Source organism: Anoplophora glabripennis, unplaced genomic scaffold (genome assembly GCF_000390285.2).
Source record: "Anoplophora glabripennis isolate ALB-LARVAE unplaced genomic scaffold, Agla_2.0 scaffold967, whole genome shotgun sequence".
Lineage (NCBI taxonomy): Eukaryota > Metazoa > Arthropoda > Insecta > Coleoptera > Cerambycidae > Anoplophora > Anoplophora glabripennis.
The window spans coordinates 104,850-121,255 of NW_019417062.1; the positions used below are offsets into that span (position 1 = coordinate 104,850).

At 31.4% G+C, this 16,406-nt stretch overlaps 1 protein-coding gene across 2 annotated transcripts in view; it reads left to right on the forward strand.

Moving 5' to 3' along the window:
- The window catches only part of LOC108913219 (deleted in autism protein 1 homolog), a 20,835-nt gene extending 4,515 nt beyond the window's left edge, over nucleotides 1-16,320 (forward strand). Inside the window, exons 3-4 of one of the 2 annotated variants that reach the window (XM_018718731.1) lie at nucleotides 15,914-15,982; nucleotides 16,245-16,320. In XM_018718731.1, the coding sequence (XP_018574247.1) occupies nucleotides 15,914-15,982; nucleotides 16,245-16,247 (72 nt within the window). In that variant the 3' untranslated portion in view covers nucleotides 16,248-16,320. Of the gene's footprint in view, nucleotides 1-15,913; nucleotides 16,145-16,244 lie in introns of those variants that run through there. The other variant, XM_018718730.2, reaches the window with a different exon arrangement.
- Nucleotides 16,321-16,406: the final 86 nt, after the last annotated feature.

Consider the following 16,406-nt stretch of genomic DNA (forward strand, 5'->3'; position numbering starts at 1 on the left):
TTGAAATTTAGCTGTGTATACCAAATTTCATTCATTTATCACAACGCGATTGAGAGATATTGCAAAAAAATGATTTCCATTCCTCCCTCTTCAATGGGTCCCTGTGCCCTTAGGAAGCATTTCCGGACCCATGTTCATATGAACTTTTTTACTTAGTTTTGATCATAGAATCGGCCTGTTCAAGGTTGGCAGCTAATTATGAGACACCCTGTATACAGACTGTTACAAATTCGCTTCTCACTACAGGGATCTCGGAAACAGTAACAGATTAATGGTGGCAAAGTTGCATAATCATGGGACCAACATTATGCCTCTAAAAATCAAGGCTAACAAGATTAGTTTTCGAAATATTTGAAAAAAACGAAATTTTAGAAATCCGTTTTTGGTTTCATTTCAACTTTGTTTGAGATAATATTTAAAAATGAAGAACACTTTCTCATGGACACTTTTTCCCCTCTATCGAATGGCGTAATCAATTTTTATATGTAACGTTTTGTCTCTCCAGGACCATCATCAACTTCATTCTTTTAAATATGACCCTAGAAATTTTATTATATTTTTTGCAAGCCTTCATGACCCCCAATACTGTACTGCCTCAGCACGAACCAGATTCAGACTTTTGTCTCACCTTCAATGTATGCGTTCCAAATTTATCTAAATTTTTTATTTAGATTTCTATGTTTATTGAATTATCATACACTATAAGTGCCGTTAGACCCTGTGAAATCCACCTAGTTATTTAAACTATTAACATAACTTGGTGATACATAACCCGATAAGTTGTTGAGTCAAAATTAAAACATTACAATTTTAATTTCATTATGGCAAATTAATTCTTAAAAATGCATTTGAACAACCAAAAACTCCAAATGAAATTATACTTTAAAAAATTACAGTAAATGTTCAAAAACGTTTCCGTTTTGGCAAATGTCGAAAATGAAATTTTCGTCTTAAAAAATTCATCTTCAATGTATTTGTTCCAAATTTATCTCATTTTTTTTAGATTTTTATGTTTATTGAATTATCGTATATTCTAAGTATCGTTAGACCCTGTGAAATCCACCTAGTTATTTAAACTATTACCATCACACGTTACAATAAAACATTAATGGAGTTTTAATCTCCATCAACTGGTCATACATAATTCGATAAGTTGTTGCGCCAAAATTAAAACATTTCAATTTTAATTTCATTATGACAAATTCTTAAAAATGCATATGAACAACCAAAACTCGAAATGAATATTATACTTTAAAAAATTACAGTAAATGTTCAAAAACGTTTCCATTTTGGCAATTGTTGAAAATGAAAATGGGCATAATATGATCGGAATTTATTATACCTGTAACCGCAACTGTGAAAGAGCATGTCAGATCTATTTGTATGAATATCCTGAAAAAAATTATATCGAAATTTGTTTGAATTTTGAGCATTCGAGAAACCTAGAAATAACTATGAGCACGGATTAAACTAATAATATTTTACTGTAACGTGTGATAGTAATAGTTTAAATAGTGGATTTCACAGAGTCTAACGGCACTTAGAGTGTACGATAATTCAATAAACATAGAAATCTAAAAAAAAAATAGTGGAACGAATACATTGAAGATGAGTTTTTCGAGACAAAACGTCTGAATCTGGTTCGGGCTGAGGCGGTACAGTATTGGGGGTTATGAAGGCTTGCAAAAAATGCAATAAAATTTCTAGGGTCGTATTTAAAAAAATGAAGTTGATGATGGTCCTGGAGAGATGAAACTTACATATAAAAATTGATTATACCATTCGATAGAGGGGAAAAAGTGGCCTTGAGAAAGTGTTCTTCTTTTTTCAATATCACCTCAAACAAGGCTGAAATGAAACAAAAACGGATTTCCAAAATTTCGGTTTTTTTCAAATATTTCGAAGACAAATCATGTTAGCCTTGATTTTTTAGAGGCATAATGTCAGTCCCCTGATTATGCAACTTTGCCCCCAGTTAAGCTACTTCGTATCTCTTACCGTTTCCGAGATCCCTGTAGTGAGAAGTGAATTTGTAACAGGCTGTATACAGGGTATCTCACGGAGACGACCCATTAGAATTTTTTCAGAGACTACTTCGATTTGAATTTTGAAAATTTGGGATACCGGGTTTTGGAGCATGCCCTTCTCAACTAAAATAATGGTGTCCACGTACCACTTCCGGTTATACCGGAAGTCGCCATCAACTTGTTCATTTTAAATGGAACACCCTATATATTATTGCAATTTTGGATTCTACTTGTTATTTTAGGTGGACTTTTATGAAGTTTCCCTATTCCTAAAATTAACCGTTTTCGAGATATTGAATTTTTTTTCAAAAAAAATGGAGAGAAACAGTGACTAGCTTCAAACCATGTGTATTTTATAGTAAGAAAGATAAATCAACAATATTTATAGGAGGGATAGCTAGACCCCTAAGCTTCCCATCAATACTTTCAAAGTGGCTTAATTGCATACAGGGTGCTAGAAATCTAATGCCGAGTTTAGTTAACTTTAAACCTTCATAAGTAGTTTTTTTTAAATGGAACACCCTTTATGTTTTTCTATATTCTGATACACAATTTTATTCTCTTTCAAACGGTATCAGGGTTCCCTATACCTATCTCTTCTACTTTTTAAGTTATCTATTTTTTGTGTAATCATCTAAAATCATGTAATTTCTTGCGATGATAGCTGTGGAATTTTTAGCAAAACTTCAAAACAAACAACTAAAGTGTCAATTTGTTAGTCTCTTGCAGTGACAGTTTAATTTAGTGTTTATAAGAAATGGAAAACAATACATATTCAAATGCTGATATTTTAAATTTATTATTCATTCACGGACGTTGTAATGGGATTATAAGCAGAACATGTACAGTTTTTAATGAGATATATCCAAATTTGCCATCAATGAGCAGAAAAAAGTTAAGACGAATTTTAGCAAATCAACTAGAGTATGGTCGAATTTGTGCAGAAAGAATTTTACCAAAACCAATAACTTCAAATGAAGATAATGTAATAAATGTGCTAGCCTATTTTAATGTTCATCCAGAATCCTCAACTCGTGCTGAAGAGTATGATTTAGGCATTTCACGAGTGTCCATTCACAGGATGCTAAAAACTAATGAACTACTTTCTGCTCTTCATTCGGGTGATGCCGTGTAGCGTGTACAATTTTGTGAAACGATGTTAGTGCGATACCAAGAAGATCCACAATTTTTGCAACATACAGACGAGTCAAAATTTACGAGAGAAGGTATTCTTAATAGACGTAATACTCATTTGTGGTCATCTGAAAATCCTCATATTCTCCGAGAAAGAAACTTTCAGCATAAATTTAGCGTAAATGTTTTTTTGTCTCATTAAAGATAACCAAAATTCTTAACTATCTACGAAGAAAATTTAAATGCCGACAGGTATTCAATATTTTGCAAACGGTTGTGGCAGATTTTCTAGATGATATACCTTTAGACCAACTAAGGAAGTGTTGGTATCAATTAGACGGGGCTCCACCTCACTGTCACAATCAAATCGATCAACAGGTAACTGAAATGTTTGAAGATAGATGGATGAGACGCCTAGGACCATGGTATTGGTCAGTGAGGTCTCCCGACCTCACTCCATTAGATTTTTATGTTTGGGGAGTAATAAAGCAAAAAGTTTATTCTACACCCGTTACTTCAAAAGAGGATTTGATTGCTCGAATACGAAGAGCGTTCCTTGAATTGCCTGCAACTGAAATAGCAAAAGCAGTGACTGATGGTGTTATCTCTAGAATCCACAAGTGCTTAGCTGTTAATGGGGGTCATATTGAACACTTTTTTTATCTTAGTGCATTATTATTATCAACATACATAATTAAAAGTGTGTATTACTATGTATGAAGTTGATTTTTTAGAATTATTCTTAACTTTATTCTGCTCATTGGTGGAAAATTGGGATATGTCTCATTAAAAACTGTAAATGTTCTGCTTAGAATCCCATTGCAACGTCTGTGAATAAATAATAATAAATAACTGGTGACAGTTTAGTTGTTTGTTTTGAAGTTTGGCTAAAAATTCCACAGCTATCCTAGCAAGAGATTACATGATTTTAGATGATTACACAAAAAAATAACTTAAAAACTAGAAGAGATAGGTATAGGGAACCCTGATACCGTTTGAAAGAGAATAAAATTGTGTATCAGAATATAGAAAAACATAAAGGGTGTTCCACATAAAAAAACTGACTTATGAAGGTTTGAAGTTAACTAAACTCGGCATTAAATTTCTAGCACCCTGTATGCAATTAAGCCACTTTGAAAGTATGGATGAGAAGCTTAGGGGTCTAGCTATCCCCCCTATAAATATTGTTGCTTTATCTTTCTTACTATAAAATACACATGGTTTGAAGCTGATTATTATTTCTCTTCATTTTTTTGAAAAAAATTAAATATCTCGAAAACAGTTAATTTTAGGAATAGGGAAACTTTATAAAAGTCCACCTAAAATAACAAGTAGAATCCAAAATTGCAATAATGTATAGGCATTTAAAATAAGCAAGTTGATGGTGACTTCCGGTATAACCGGAAGTGGTGCGTGGACGCCATTATTTTAGCTGAGAGGAGCATGTCCAAAATTCAAATCGAAGTAGTCTCTGAAATAATTCTAATGGGCTGTCACCGTGAGACACCCTATATATATATATATATATATATATATATACAAACAAATCATTGAAGTCGTGACCCGACCATATTTAACTTTCCTGATTTTTTGGTATTATTTCATAAATTTTTTCAACCCTTCATTTTTATTTCATCCCCTCAAGAAGTTATGAAAAGTTGTATTTAAAAAAAAAGATATCCATTTTATGTGTAAAATGACTAATTTTGTAATTATTATTTTTGATAGTCTAAAATTATAACTAGTCGCAATTCAATAAATTGAAATTAATTGTAAAATTATTCATTTTATAAAATAAATGCATAGAGTTTTTATTGCAAATGCAATTTTAAATTCAATGCAATCATTAAAAGTGCGAAAAATTCAGAGGTCAAAATTGCCCCAACTAAATATTTCTATATTTTTGTCAATGTGTTTATTCTTAATAATTTAGAAAATAATATGAATGAAAATGCATTTAAAAAAAATCCATAGATTAGACCCAGCACATCCTTGCCGTTTTCAGTAGTTAAATTAGGAATTAAAAATTTGTTATATACAGCGTGTCCCACTAGTGCGGGAAAGTCCAATATCTATGTTAAAATGAGGAATATATGGATTTTTCTTTTTATTGTGTTGCCACATTTCTCGGACTGTACAAATTAAAAATATATTCAACTATACAGGGTGTTCCATTTTTCCTGGACAGACACCAACTTTGGTTTTTTAAATGGATACACACATTTTTTATACTTTTTTCGGATTCTACATCAAAAATAAAGGGTACTTTTTGTAGAATAGTTCTATTCAAATATTCACAGTTTTTGAGATATCTCGCTTGAAAGGTTTTTCTAGTCGATATTGGTTGCTTACATTTTCTGATACCGACAGGTTGTACTAATAGCTACTAAGCCCATTTTTGTATCAGATGTTTAGTAAGGATGACTCTTCCGAATCATGCTCCAAAAACTGGCCTGCGTTATACAGGGTGACCAAAATATCATGTCAAAATTCAGTGGCGGCTCGTGAAGGAGGACTCTGGGACTTCGCCCCCTCCCCCAGATATTTTCAAACTGTAAACTTAAAATAATTTATTTAAATCAATAAAAAATCTAAATAACATGCATTCAATAAATCTTGGATGTTAGGTTGGTTGCATAAAGTGCATGTACGTAGCTCAGATTAATGCCTTCTGCCATCTATGATCGTAGCAAAGAGTTATGTTTGACCGCTTGCGCAATTCCCACTCCATCGCGGACGGTAAAATCTGAGTCCATCGTGCAAGCATATTTTTACATATGATTGGACAAATTAGCACGTTTAGGGGATAGGCGACGATAGGCTCGCGCGCTTTGTTTTGGACTCCATGTGACAGTAACCCCTATCACTGAAGTGTGGTTATACGTGGTTTTTTTTTTGCGTTGGCGCTTTTTAAGACATTATATTTTATAAGTTTAAGTTTAAAATGATAGTTTGTGAAATTAAAAAACTTGTTATTAGTAATTTAAGTTTAGAGGAAAAAGTCGAATTGAAAAATAACAGAAGTCCAACGCCAGTGCTGAATTTAGTTTAGGTGCAGAAAGAGTGCAAAAGTAGGCCGGCTTTTATTCGCAAATTTGATAAAAACATTTATGATAAGACCCTGTGGTTGTGACGAAACAAATAGATTTTTTTGTTTTGTATGTTTATTGTTTGGAGGAGGCGAAGAAAACTGGACGAAAACTGGAGTTTCTGACTTGAAACATTTACCGGACAAAATTAAGAAACATGAAAATTCTCCTAAACACAAAAATAACTTGGTGAGTTTTTTACTTTTAGGAAGAGTAAATATTGCTTCTTGTTTAAGTAGTGCTTATGCAGAACAAATAAATAGTCATAACGAAACGGTTAAAAAAAATCGTTGCTTTAAAAAATTATAGATATCTTAAAACTATATGGTACATGTAACCTTCCTCTTCGTGGACATAATGAAAAAAGTGACTCGATAAACAAAGGGGTATTTTTAGAACTGATAGACTATAATGCAAAAATTGATCCCGTTTTAGATAAACATCTTAGTGATGCCCATGTTTACTCCCTACACGCTGACAGTATTTATTTTGGGGTATGTACTTGCAAAACACAATAACCTTGAAATTCCTCAAAATTTTTCCCCCTGCACCCCCGCAGCTCCTATCATATACGTTCTCTCTTCAGAATGCGCCCTCCCTATAGTCAAACACACGGGCCGCCACTGTCAAAATTGCTAATTGAAAAATTGAAAAATCTCGAATTTTTTAAGTGCAACACCCTGTATATTTTCATACCATGAGATGCAGAATTAAATTCTCTACAACTTTGCTATACCTGCTCCTATACCAAAATTCATTAGTTTTTCATGAAATCTCATTTCTATGAAAAAATGCGAAGTTTACAAAGAGCTTACATATATGTAAAATAACGTAGTAGGCTCCTATCAAATGATAATCTGGATAATTTTCGATTCACATAAGGTTTAATAGAAAAGCGACAGTAATAATTGTGAAATGAATTACTCTAAAGATGAATTAGTAAATAAATAATAGAGTAATAAGTAAAACTCATAGTAACTGAGAGGTTTGAAAGAACAGTAAGTAAGTTTATTCAAAGCAAAATTCAACAAAGCAAAAAAAAACACGTAAATTTAATAAAATATTAAATGAATTTGGACAATACACCTAAGTTATACAATAACTTGTGCTGTGTTATTGTCCAATTACGAAGGAAAAATAAAGAAAAAAAAAAACAATACTGTACATGAATATAGAAAAATAAATATTTATATAAAGCAATGTATTTTAAACAAAACAGCTGAGTCCAGCGGAGTCCAGTGAGGTGGAAGAACAAAATACTTATAAATTTGTTATATTAGATAAAATTAAAACGTCCAAAACAATAGATACAATTTTTACTATTTAAATATATCCTCAATTGATATATGATTTTCTCTTATGAGAGTTTTTATTATCTTTTTGAATTTGTATATACTACTAATATTTTTTACATCAACTTGCAATTTATTGAACAATTTCGGTCCATAAAAAATACAAAATGTTGGGTATGAGATTTACCATAAAATGGTACTTGAACAGACTTCAGTACGCAATCTAGTGCAATAATTGTGACTGATAGGAGCAATATGAGACTTATGAGCCCATAATATGGAATGATATGCAAATAATGTTCTTATATTGAATATATTTAATTCCTTATACAGCAGTTCTGTAGAATATCTAAAATCTTTTTGAAAATAATTTTTAGTAACGTATTTTGAATGACTTGTAAATTTAGTAACTTGTTGTCATACAGACCACCCCATATCAAAATACAATACCCCAGTAATGACTGGGCCAGAGCATCATAGACTACATGTAATAATTTAGTATTAAGAACATCTCTAATTCGGTAGAATGCATGTATTAAACATCTAAGTCTTTTTGTAAGATATTGCACATGAAAATCCCAACCTAGATGCTGATCAACTACCACTCCTAAATATTTGATTTTATTTACTTTTTCTAAACATTCACATTTACAGCTGTTTACATCATTGCAATTATTTTTATGGATTTTTATAAGAGAAAATTCCGGCTGATCCGCCTCAGTAATAGTAAAAGTTAAAAATTTTGATTTCTTTACGTTAAGACTAAGAAGGTTCTCGTTCAACCAATACCGGAGATATTTCATAGAATGCTCCGCCCTGTGCAACACTGAGGGCCAGGAGTCATCAACAAAAATTATGGCTGTATCATCAGCGTAAGAAATGATATGGCCGTCTATGCTATCCAAAAATGCCAGGTTATTTATATATATATATATATATATTAAAAATAAAACAGGACCCAATATTGTACCCTGAGGAATACCCCTATTAACCATAAGTGAATCGCTTAATGTTTTATTTATTTTTACTTTTTGTTTTCTATCAGACAGGTTACTCCTAAATAATTCAAGTGCAACACCCCTTACATTCAAATCAGACAGTTTTTCGAAAAGCAACAAATGATCCACGGTGTCAAATGCCTTAGCCAGGTCCAGAAATATACCAAGACATTTTTTATTTTTATCTAAGGAATGAACTGTATTGTTAATGAACTCCAGAACAGCATCTTCAGTACTAAGTTTATTTCTGAAACCGTATTGTCTGTTTGATAAAATTTAAAATTTTTCTAGATACCCAATAAAACGAAATTTTAAAGATTTTTCAAATATTTTGGCAATGTTATTAATTACAGATATAGGTCTATAATTTGTAACAAGTTCTTTAGATCCAGCCTTATAAATTGGAGTAGTTATAGATTTTCCAGAGTCCATGCCCATGTAAAAAACAGAGATTGATCAGATGAGCTAGTGGCTTCAGCAAAAAATTGTGAATAATTTTTAAAGTAATAACTGATATGCCATCAGGGCCTGACGCTGTATTATTTTTTAAACTACCAACATAGGATATAATTTCCTTTTCGGTCACAGGAAATAAGAAAAAACTGGGATTAGAAAACCGTTTATTAAGTTTTGGCAAAGGATCAGAGCTGTTATCAATTTCTGCTACCATTTTGTTACCAATATTAATGAAAAATTCATTAAAAAAATTTGCTTTATCTTTGTCATTTTTAATGAGTTTATTGTCCTTACCGATAATATTAAAACAGTCGTCTTTTTTATTTAGACAATTTGTAGCTTCCTTAATTATTTCCCATGTTTTTTTTTATAGTTATTGTGAGCCTGGTTTAATTGATTTTTATAGTATTCATTTTTTGTGTTTTTCAAAAGTTTAGTTAGCGTATTTCTGAAATGTTTATACTCAGCTAAAAGTTCCGGCGAGTAATGTTTTGTTAACTGTCTTTTTAACTTATCTCTGCATCTTATAGAATTTATTAAGTCAGCTGTAATCCATGGTTTAATTTTTTTCATTCTATTGTTCGAGTATTCTGATATTACAGTATTTGATACAATGTACTTTGTAAGTTTAGAATAGAATATATTATTAGCGTTCTCAACGTTATTTTCACTCAAAACATCTTTCCAAGTTTCCTTTTTAAGGGAAGATAACAATTTGTTATATTTTATTTTTTTAAGTATTTCTTTATTACAATTATTTTCAGTTTGTCGATTATTAAATATATCAGGCAGTGCAATTGAAATAACAAATACAAATTATGTGAAGACAACAAGAACACACACATGCAGTATCTAAAATAGTAAATTAACATCGTGCATTTCTAACAAAAGTAATAAAGACCTAGTTAAATTAGTAATTAACAGGTAACCGCTCAAAATGTCTGCTATTTTTCTATAGACATTGAGCAATTCTACGACGAAAATTGCTTGACACATTTCGCAGCATTTTCAGAGTTAGGGTCAAAAAAGCATTTCTTATCTTTGCCCGTAAATCTTCTACATCTGTCGGAGGAGTTTCATACACCCTGTCTTTTATATAGCCCCATAAAAAAAAATCAAGACAAGACAGGTCTGGGGATCGGGGAGGCCATGGAATTGGCTACCTATCCACTTATCTGGATACAAATCATTTAAGTATTCTCTAACCTGAAACAGTTTTTCTATGAATTTACATAACTTACATAATGAGAAAACTTACCGCCAGTGTGGAATGTGCAGGGGCACCATCATGTTGGAACCACTGACTGTTTAAGTCATCCGGAGGAATATGTCCCTGCAATTGGAGCAAGTCGTTTTGTAAAAATTGCAAATACCCATTACCAGTTAAGTTTCCTTCAAGAAAATGTGGTCCAATGACATATTCTCCGCATATTCCCGCCCAAACGTTGACTTTAAAGCGGTGTTGATGATCGTCTTGTCTTATTAATCTGGGATTATGATCGGCGTAATGGTGATAATTATGTCGACTCTCTCGACCAGTATTGGCAAAGGATGATTCGTCAGTAAATAACACCTTTGAAAAAAAAAATTCATCTTGTAGCTTTATAGTTGCCCACTCACAAAACTGTACTCGCTTCTGAAAATCTTGCTGTGTTAAGAATTGGTGATGCTCAGAATGATAGGGGTGGAAGTTGTTTTTCTTTAACGTTCTATTAACCACACTTTTGGAAATACTAATTTCATCACTAATTTCTCTGACACTTGTAGATGGATTTTGGACTGCACATTCCAAAATGTCAATTTGACTATCCTGATTACCACATGCGTGTGTTCTTGTTGTCTTCTCATAATTTGCATTTGCCGTTCTTTCAAACCTCTCCTTCAGTTTTACAAAACACTTTGTACGAGGATATCTTTGTAAATCTGGATTATTAGCTTGGTAAATACGACTTGCCAATAAACAGTTACCATGGGCTTCTCTTCTTCTATTAAACCTTTCTTTCTATTAAACCTTATGTGAATCGAAAATTTTCCAGATTATCATTTGACAGGAGCCTACTACGTTATTTTACATATAAGCTATTTGTAAACTTCGCATTTTTTCATAGAAATGAGATTTCATGAAAAACTAATGAATTTTGGTATAGGAGCAGGTATAGCAAAGTTGTAGAGAATTTAATTCTGCATCTCATGGTATGAAAATATACAGGGCGTTGCATTTAAAAAAATCGAGATTTTTCAATTTTTCAATTGGCAATTTTGACATGATATTTTGGTCACCCTGTATAACGCAGGCCAGTTTTTGGAGCATGATTCGGAAGAGTCATCCTTACTAAACATCTGATAAAAAAATGGGCTTAGTAGCTATTAGTATAACCTGTCAGTATCAGAAAATGTAAGCAACCAATATAGACTTGAAAGACCTTTCAAGCGAGATATCTAAAAAACTGTGAATATTTGAATAGAACTATTCTACACAAAGTACCCTTTATTTTTGATGTAGAATCCGAAAAAAATATAAAAAATGTGTGTATTCATTTAAAAAACCAAAGTTGGTGTCTGTCCAGGAAAATTGGAACACCCTGTAAATGTGGCAACACATTAAAAAGAAAAATACATATATGCCTCATTTTAACATAGATATTGGACTTTTCCGCACTAGTGGGACACGTGTACTTTGCACCAGCTACATAACCGTGTATCTGAAAATTGTATGCGTAATTCTGAAATAGAGATAAGACATATTTAATTGCAACGACTTAAAATCGTACATACGCCTAGGGTCTTAAAAAAGACATTTTATACATCTCTTCAGGGAAATATGCAAATTTTTCATCTACTGTGAAATATCTTATAATAGGTGGACCATGGGAGTGGGAAGTTTTGAAAATGTTATTATTTCATTACTATGCATAAGTTGCCGCGGATTTGTTTGACAAATTATCTGTCATTTTATGCCATTTAGTAATCATGGAACAGTGGTCCAGCAAACAACGTTCTTTTGCGATTAAATCTTACTACAAAAATAATGATTGTGTGGTCGCAGCACAGCGACAATTTCGAATTAATTTCAACATTGCTTGGCACGGGAGAGTTCCATCCGCCATAAAGGAGTGGGTTCGTAAATTTGAAGATACTGGATCAGCTGAAAATGTCAAACATAAGGGACCAAACAGAAGTGTCAGAAGTCTTGAAAACATTGATCGCGTTAAAGCATCTGTAGAGCGCAGTCCAAAACGTTTAAGTCGAAAACAAAGCCAGGCCTTGGACTTATCTAGGACTACTTTTCTTAGAATTTTACACAAGGATCTCAATTTTCATCCTAACAAAATCCAAATTGTCCAAGCATTGAAACCAACAGATCTTCCTGTTCGCCTACATTTTGCTGAAACGATGCTGTAGCATGAACAATGAAGGGCAACTTAAAGTCCCCACTAGTTGGGTCGCTCTCATTCTATCGCGCCCCACCACAAATAATTACGGAATGTGTCGGACTGGGAGTGAGGTATGGAGATATACTACACCGTGGCACCAAAAGCTCTGATATATTCGATAGGGTAAATAAATAATCTGATACCAGTTGCATTTGATATTTTTTTAAATATTATTTTATTAATGTGATATGTAATGTATTGTAACATTTTCTTGGTTAATTAAATCATTATATTGAAGAATTTTTGTACAAATAAAATGTTATAAACCGTTTACTATTTTAACCATTGTTCACTACATCCACATACCTACATATTTAGTGTTTTCCTGTATTGGAGATATTCATTTATAAATGTTGTCTTAAATCAATACATGCAGGGTGGAGTAATAGTGATTATATTACTTCTATGTCATATAGACAGAAAATACTTATTTTATTAGGGCATCGAGCGGTGCCTTAAGGAGGACATTTTAAAAATATTATGAAGTATACGGAGTGTTTTGGAAGGCTGTATCAAATATGATTTATAAATGGGATGACCCGTTTTTTATAATTCATATATACAAAATATTTCAGACAAAATAACTAATGTTTTCAAAAATGAGTAAAATATATAAATTGCAAATAAAAATGTAAAATTAAAAAATAATTTTATACACTATAAACGTAAAAGATAAAGATAATTTTCTTAATTTTTTTCTTGTAATAATAATTGTTGTATGTATACCAAATATCTCAACATCTTAATTCAATTATCATATAAGTATCTCTATAAAGATATTATTCAAAATAAAAAACGTACTTGCGCTTGGTGCATAAATTATGTATATAAATATTTTTCAATTAGTTTAGATGTCAGTTGTTAATAAACAATGAAACTTTGATTCGATATAAATAAAAATATTTTTTTTAACAAAGTATACATATTTTTTAATGAACAGAAATATTTAAAGAAAAATATTAACTACAAAAATATATTTTTTAGTATTTTGTATATTAACCCCCAGAAGCTATGACGTCGTTTAGTCTTTGCCCTATTGAATGGACAAGTGAAGCACAATACTGTCTGGGGATGCCTGTCCACTATATGCTGCCTCAGCGACAACATCTAAGCGTTCTAGCCAGTTCGCAAGGACTTTTGACTACTATAGTAAGGAAACTCTGACTAATTAGTAAGGAATACTCTTATTATAGATTAAAGAAGTCTGCTAAATCATAAATCATAATAACCATAAATCATAATAATCATAAATCAAAATGAAAAATCAAAAATCAAAATCAAAAATCAAAATCAAATTCAAAAATCAAAACTAAAAGTCAGTCAGTCAGTCAATGTCAAAATCCAAATCCAAATCAAACTATAAATCAAAATTAAAAATCAAAATCAAAAATCAGAATCAAAATCAAATATCAAAATTAAAAATCGAAATCAGAATCAAAATCAATATCAAAATCTAAAATCTAAATCAAAACTAATAGTCAGTCAGTCAGTCAAAATCAAAGTTAAAATCAAAATCCAAATCAAATTCTAAATCCAAATCAAAATTCAAATCCAAATCAAAATCCAAATCAAATTCAAAATCAAAATATAATCCAAATCAAGATCAAAATCAAAATATAGTCCAAATCCAAATCAAAATTCAAAACCAAATCAAAATCCAAATCAAAATCCAAATCAAATCCAAATCAAAATTCAATTCAAAATCCAAATCAAATTCAAAATCAAAATATAATCCAAATCAAAATCAAAATGCAAATCCAAATCAAAATCCAAATCTAAATCCAAGTCCAAATCAAAATCCAAATCCAAATCATAATCCAAATATAATCCAAATCAAAATCAAAATCCAAATCAAAATGAAAATCAAAATCCAAATCAAAATCCAAATCAAAATCAAAATATAATCCAAATCAAAATCCAAATAAAAATTCAAATCCAAATCAAAATTAAAATCCAAATCCATATCAAAATCCATATCAAAATCAAAATCCAAATCAAAATTAAAATCAAAATCCAAATCCAAATCAAAATCAATATTATTAATAAATTATATATTTTCATTTGCAATTTAGGTATATGTTTGATTCATTCCCGAAAACATTAGTTATTTTGTCTGAAAGATTTTGTATATAAAACAGAATCAAAATGAAGATTGTGTTCTGTTCAATAATTATTTCATTATTATCATAATTAAAATATGAAATATAAAAAATCGGGTCATTGCGTTTAAAAACCATGCGGCCTTCGGAAACACCCCGTATACTTCATAACATTTTAAAAATGTCCCCCTTAAGGCGCCTAAAAATTATTTTCTATCCGTATGGCATAGTAATATTATCACTATTGGCCCACCCTGTATGGATATCCCTAGTAAAGGAAGGAAAACTTTAAATATGCAGGTAATGTTGCGAACAATAATTCAAAAAGTAAATGGTTTTTAACATTTTATTTAAAAAAAAAACAACAATATTCTTATTTAACTAACTAGGAAATGTTAACATATCATTAATAAAATAATATATTTTAAAATATCAAATGCAACTGTTATCGGATTAATTATTATTCACCCTATTGAATACAACAGTTTTTGGTGCCAAGGTGTATATTTCCAAACAACACTCCCAGTCCGAAACATACCTAATTATTTGTGGTGGGGCGCGAGAGAATGAGAGCGACCCAACTAGTGGGGACTTTAAGTTGCCCTTCATTGAACTTGACGTTCACAATTTATGGATGTCTGATGAAGCACATTTCCATTTATCTGGCTATACCAATAAACAAAACAGCCGTTATTGGGCTTTGGAAAATCCACAAGAGCTTCATCAATAGCCGTTACACAGCCCCAAGGTAACAGTATGGTGCGCAATATCTTCAATGGGAATCATAGGTCCCTATTTTTTTTGAGGATCACAATGAAAATGCTTTAACAGTCAATGCTGCACGCTATACTGACATGATTAACCAGTTCCTTACACAGCAACTGAACATGTTTCCACAGAACAATAGCTGGTTCCAGCAAGATGGGGTACTTCACATACCGCAAGAGCATCAATGGATTCCATGCAAAGATTGTTTCCAGGTTGTGTTATCTCCAGACACATTGAGTGGCCCCCAAGTTTGCCAGACCTTACGGCATGCGACTACTTTTTGTGGGGCTATCTAAAAAGCAAGGTGTTCATTGACAAACCACGAGATATTTGGGAGCTGAAAGTGAAAATTCGGGAAGAAATTGCTAATATTCCGTTGGATATGTTGCGTCGTGTTATGCAGAATTTCAACGTTCGGCATTTAGCAGGCATAATTTTTAAGAAATAAAAATGGCACACAATTATCTTGTTATTGCTATACTTTGTTTTAATTAAATACAGTTACTTTCGGAAATACGTCGTTTTCAAAACTTCCCGCTCCCATGGTCCACCTTGTATTTATAAGAATTATATATTTGATTAAAAGAACAATAAATTTAAAAGTTTTTTGTTGCAGTTGTTACTGTCAAAAAAAGCTCCTTGGCCCATGATGAAGAATGGTTTACTACATAACCCTCCAGATATAGTAAAGAAATATTTTAATGAATTGTTTTTCGATATTGAGTCATGTGTATACTCTTCAAATAAAATTAATAGATTTAAATTAAGTGATAAGATATTAAAAAATCTTAGGTATATTCTAAAAAACTATACAAAATTTGATATTTTATAACTGCATAGTTAAAACTATAAATTGAACTGAAACTTTCATTTATTAATTACACATACATTTCATTTTATTTATTACACATTTATTCCTACTCCACTATATCACATAAATATTACAGTAGGTAACATCACATTTGATTATTATCAATACAGAAGAAAATAAGGAATACAGAACGACGACTGAAGAACATTGGCACAGACATGTACGTCTTAAATCAACGATATTAAAATTTTAGTCTTATATAATGTGTCCACCAGTGTTGGGGATAGGCAAAGCAAAT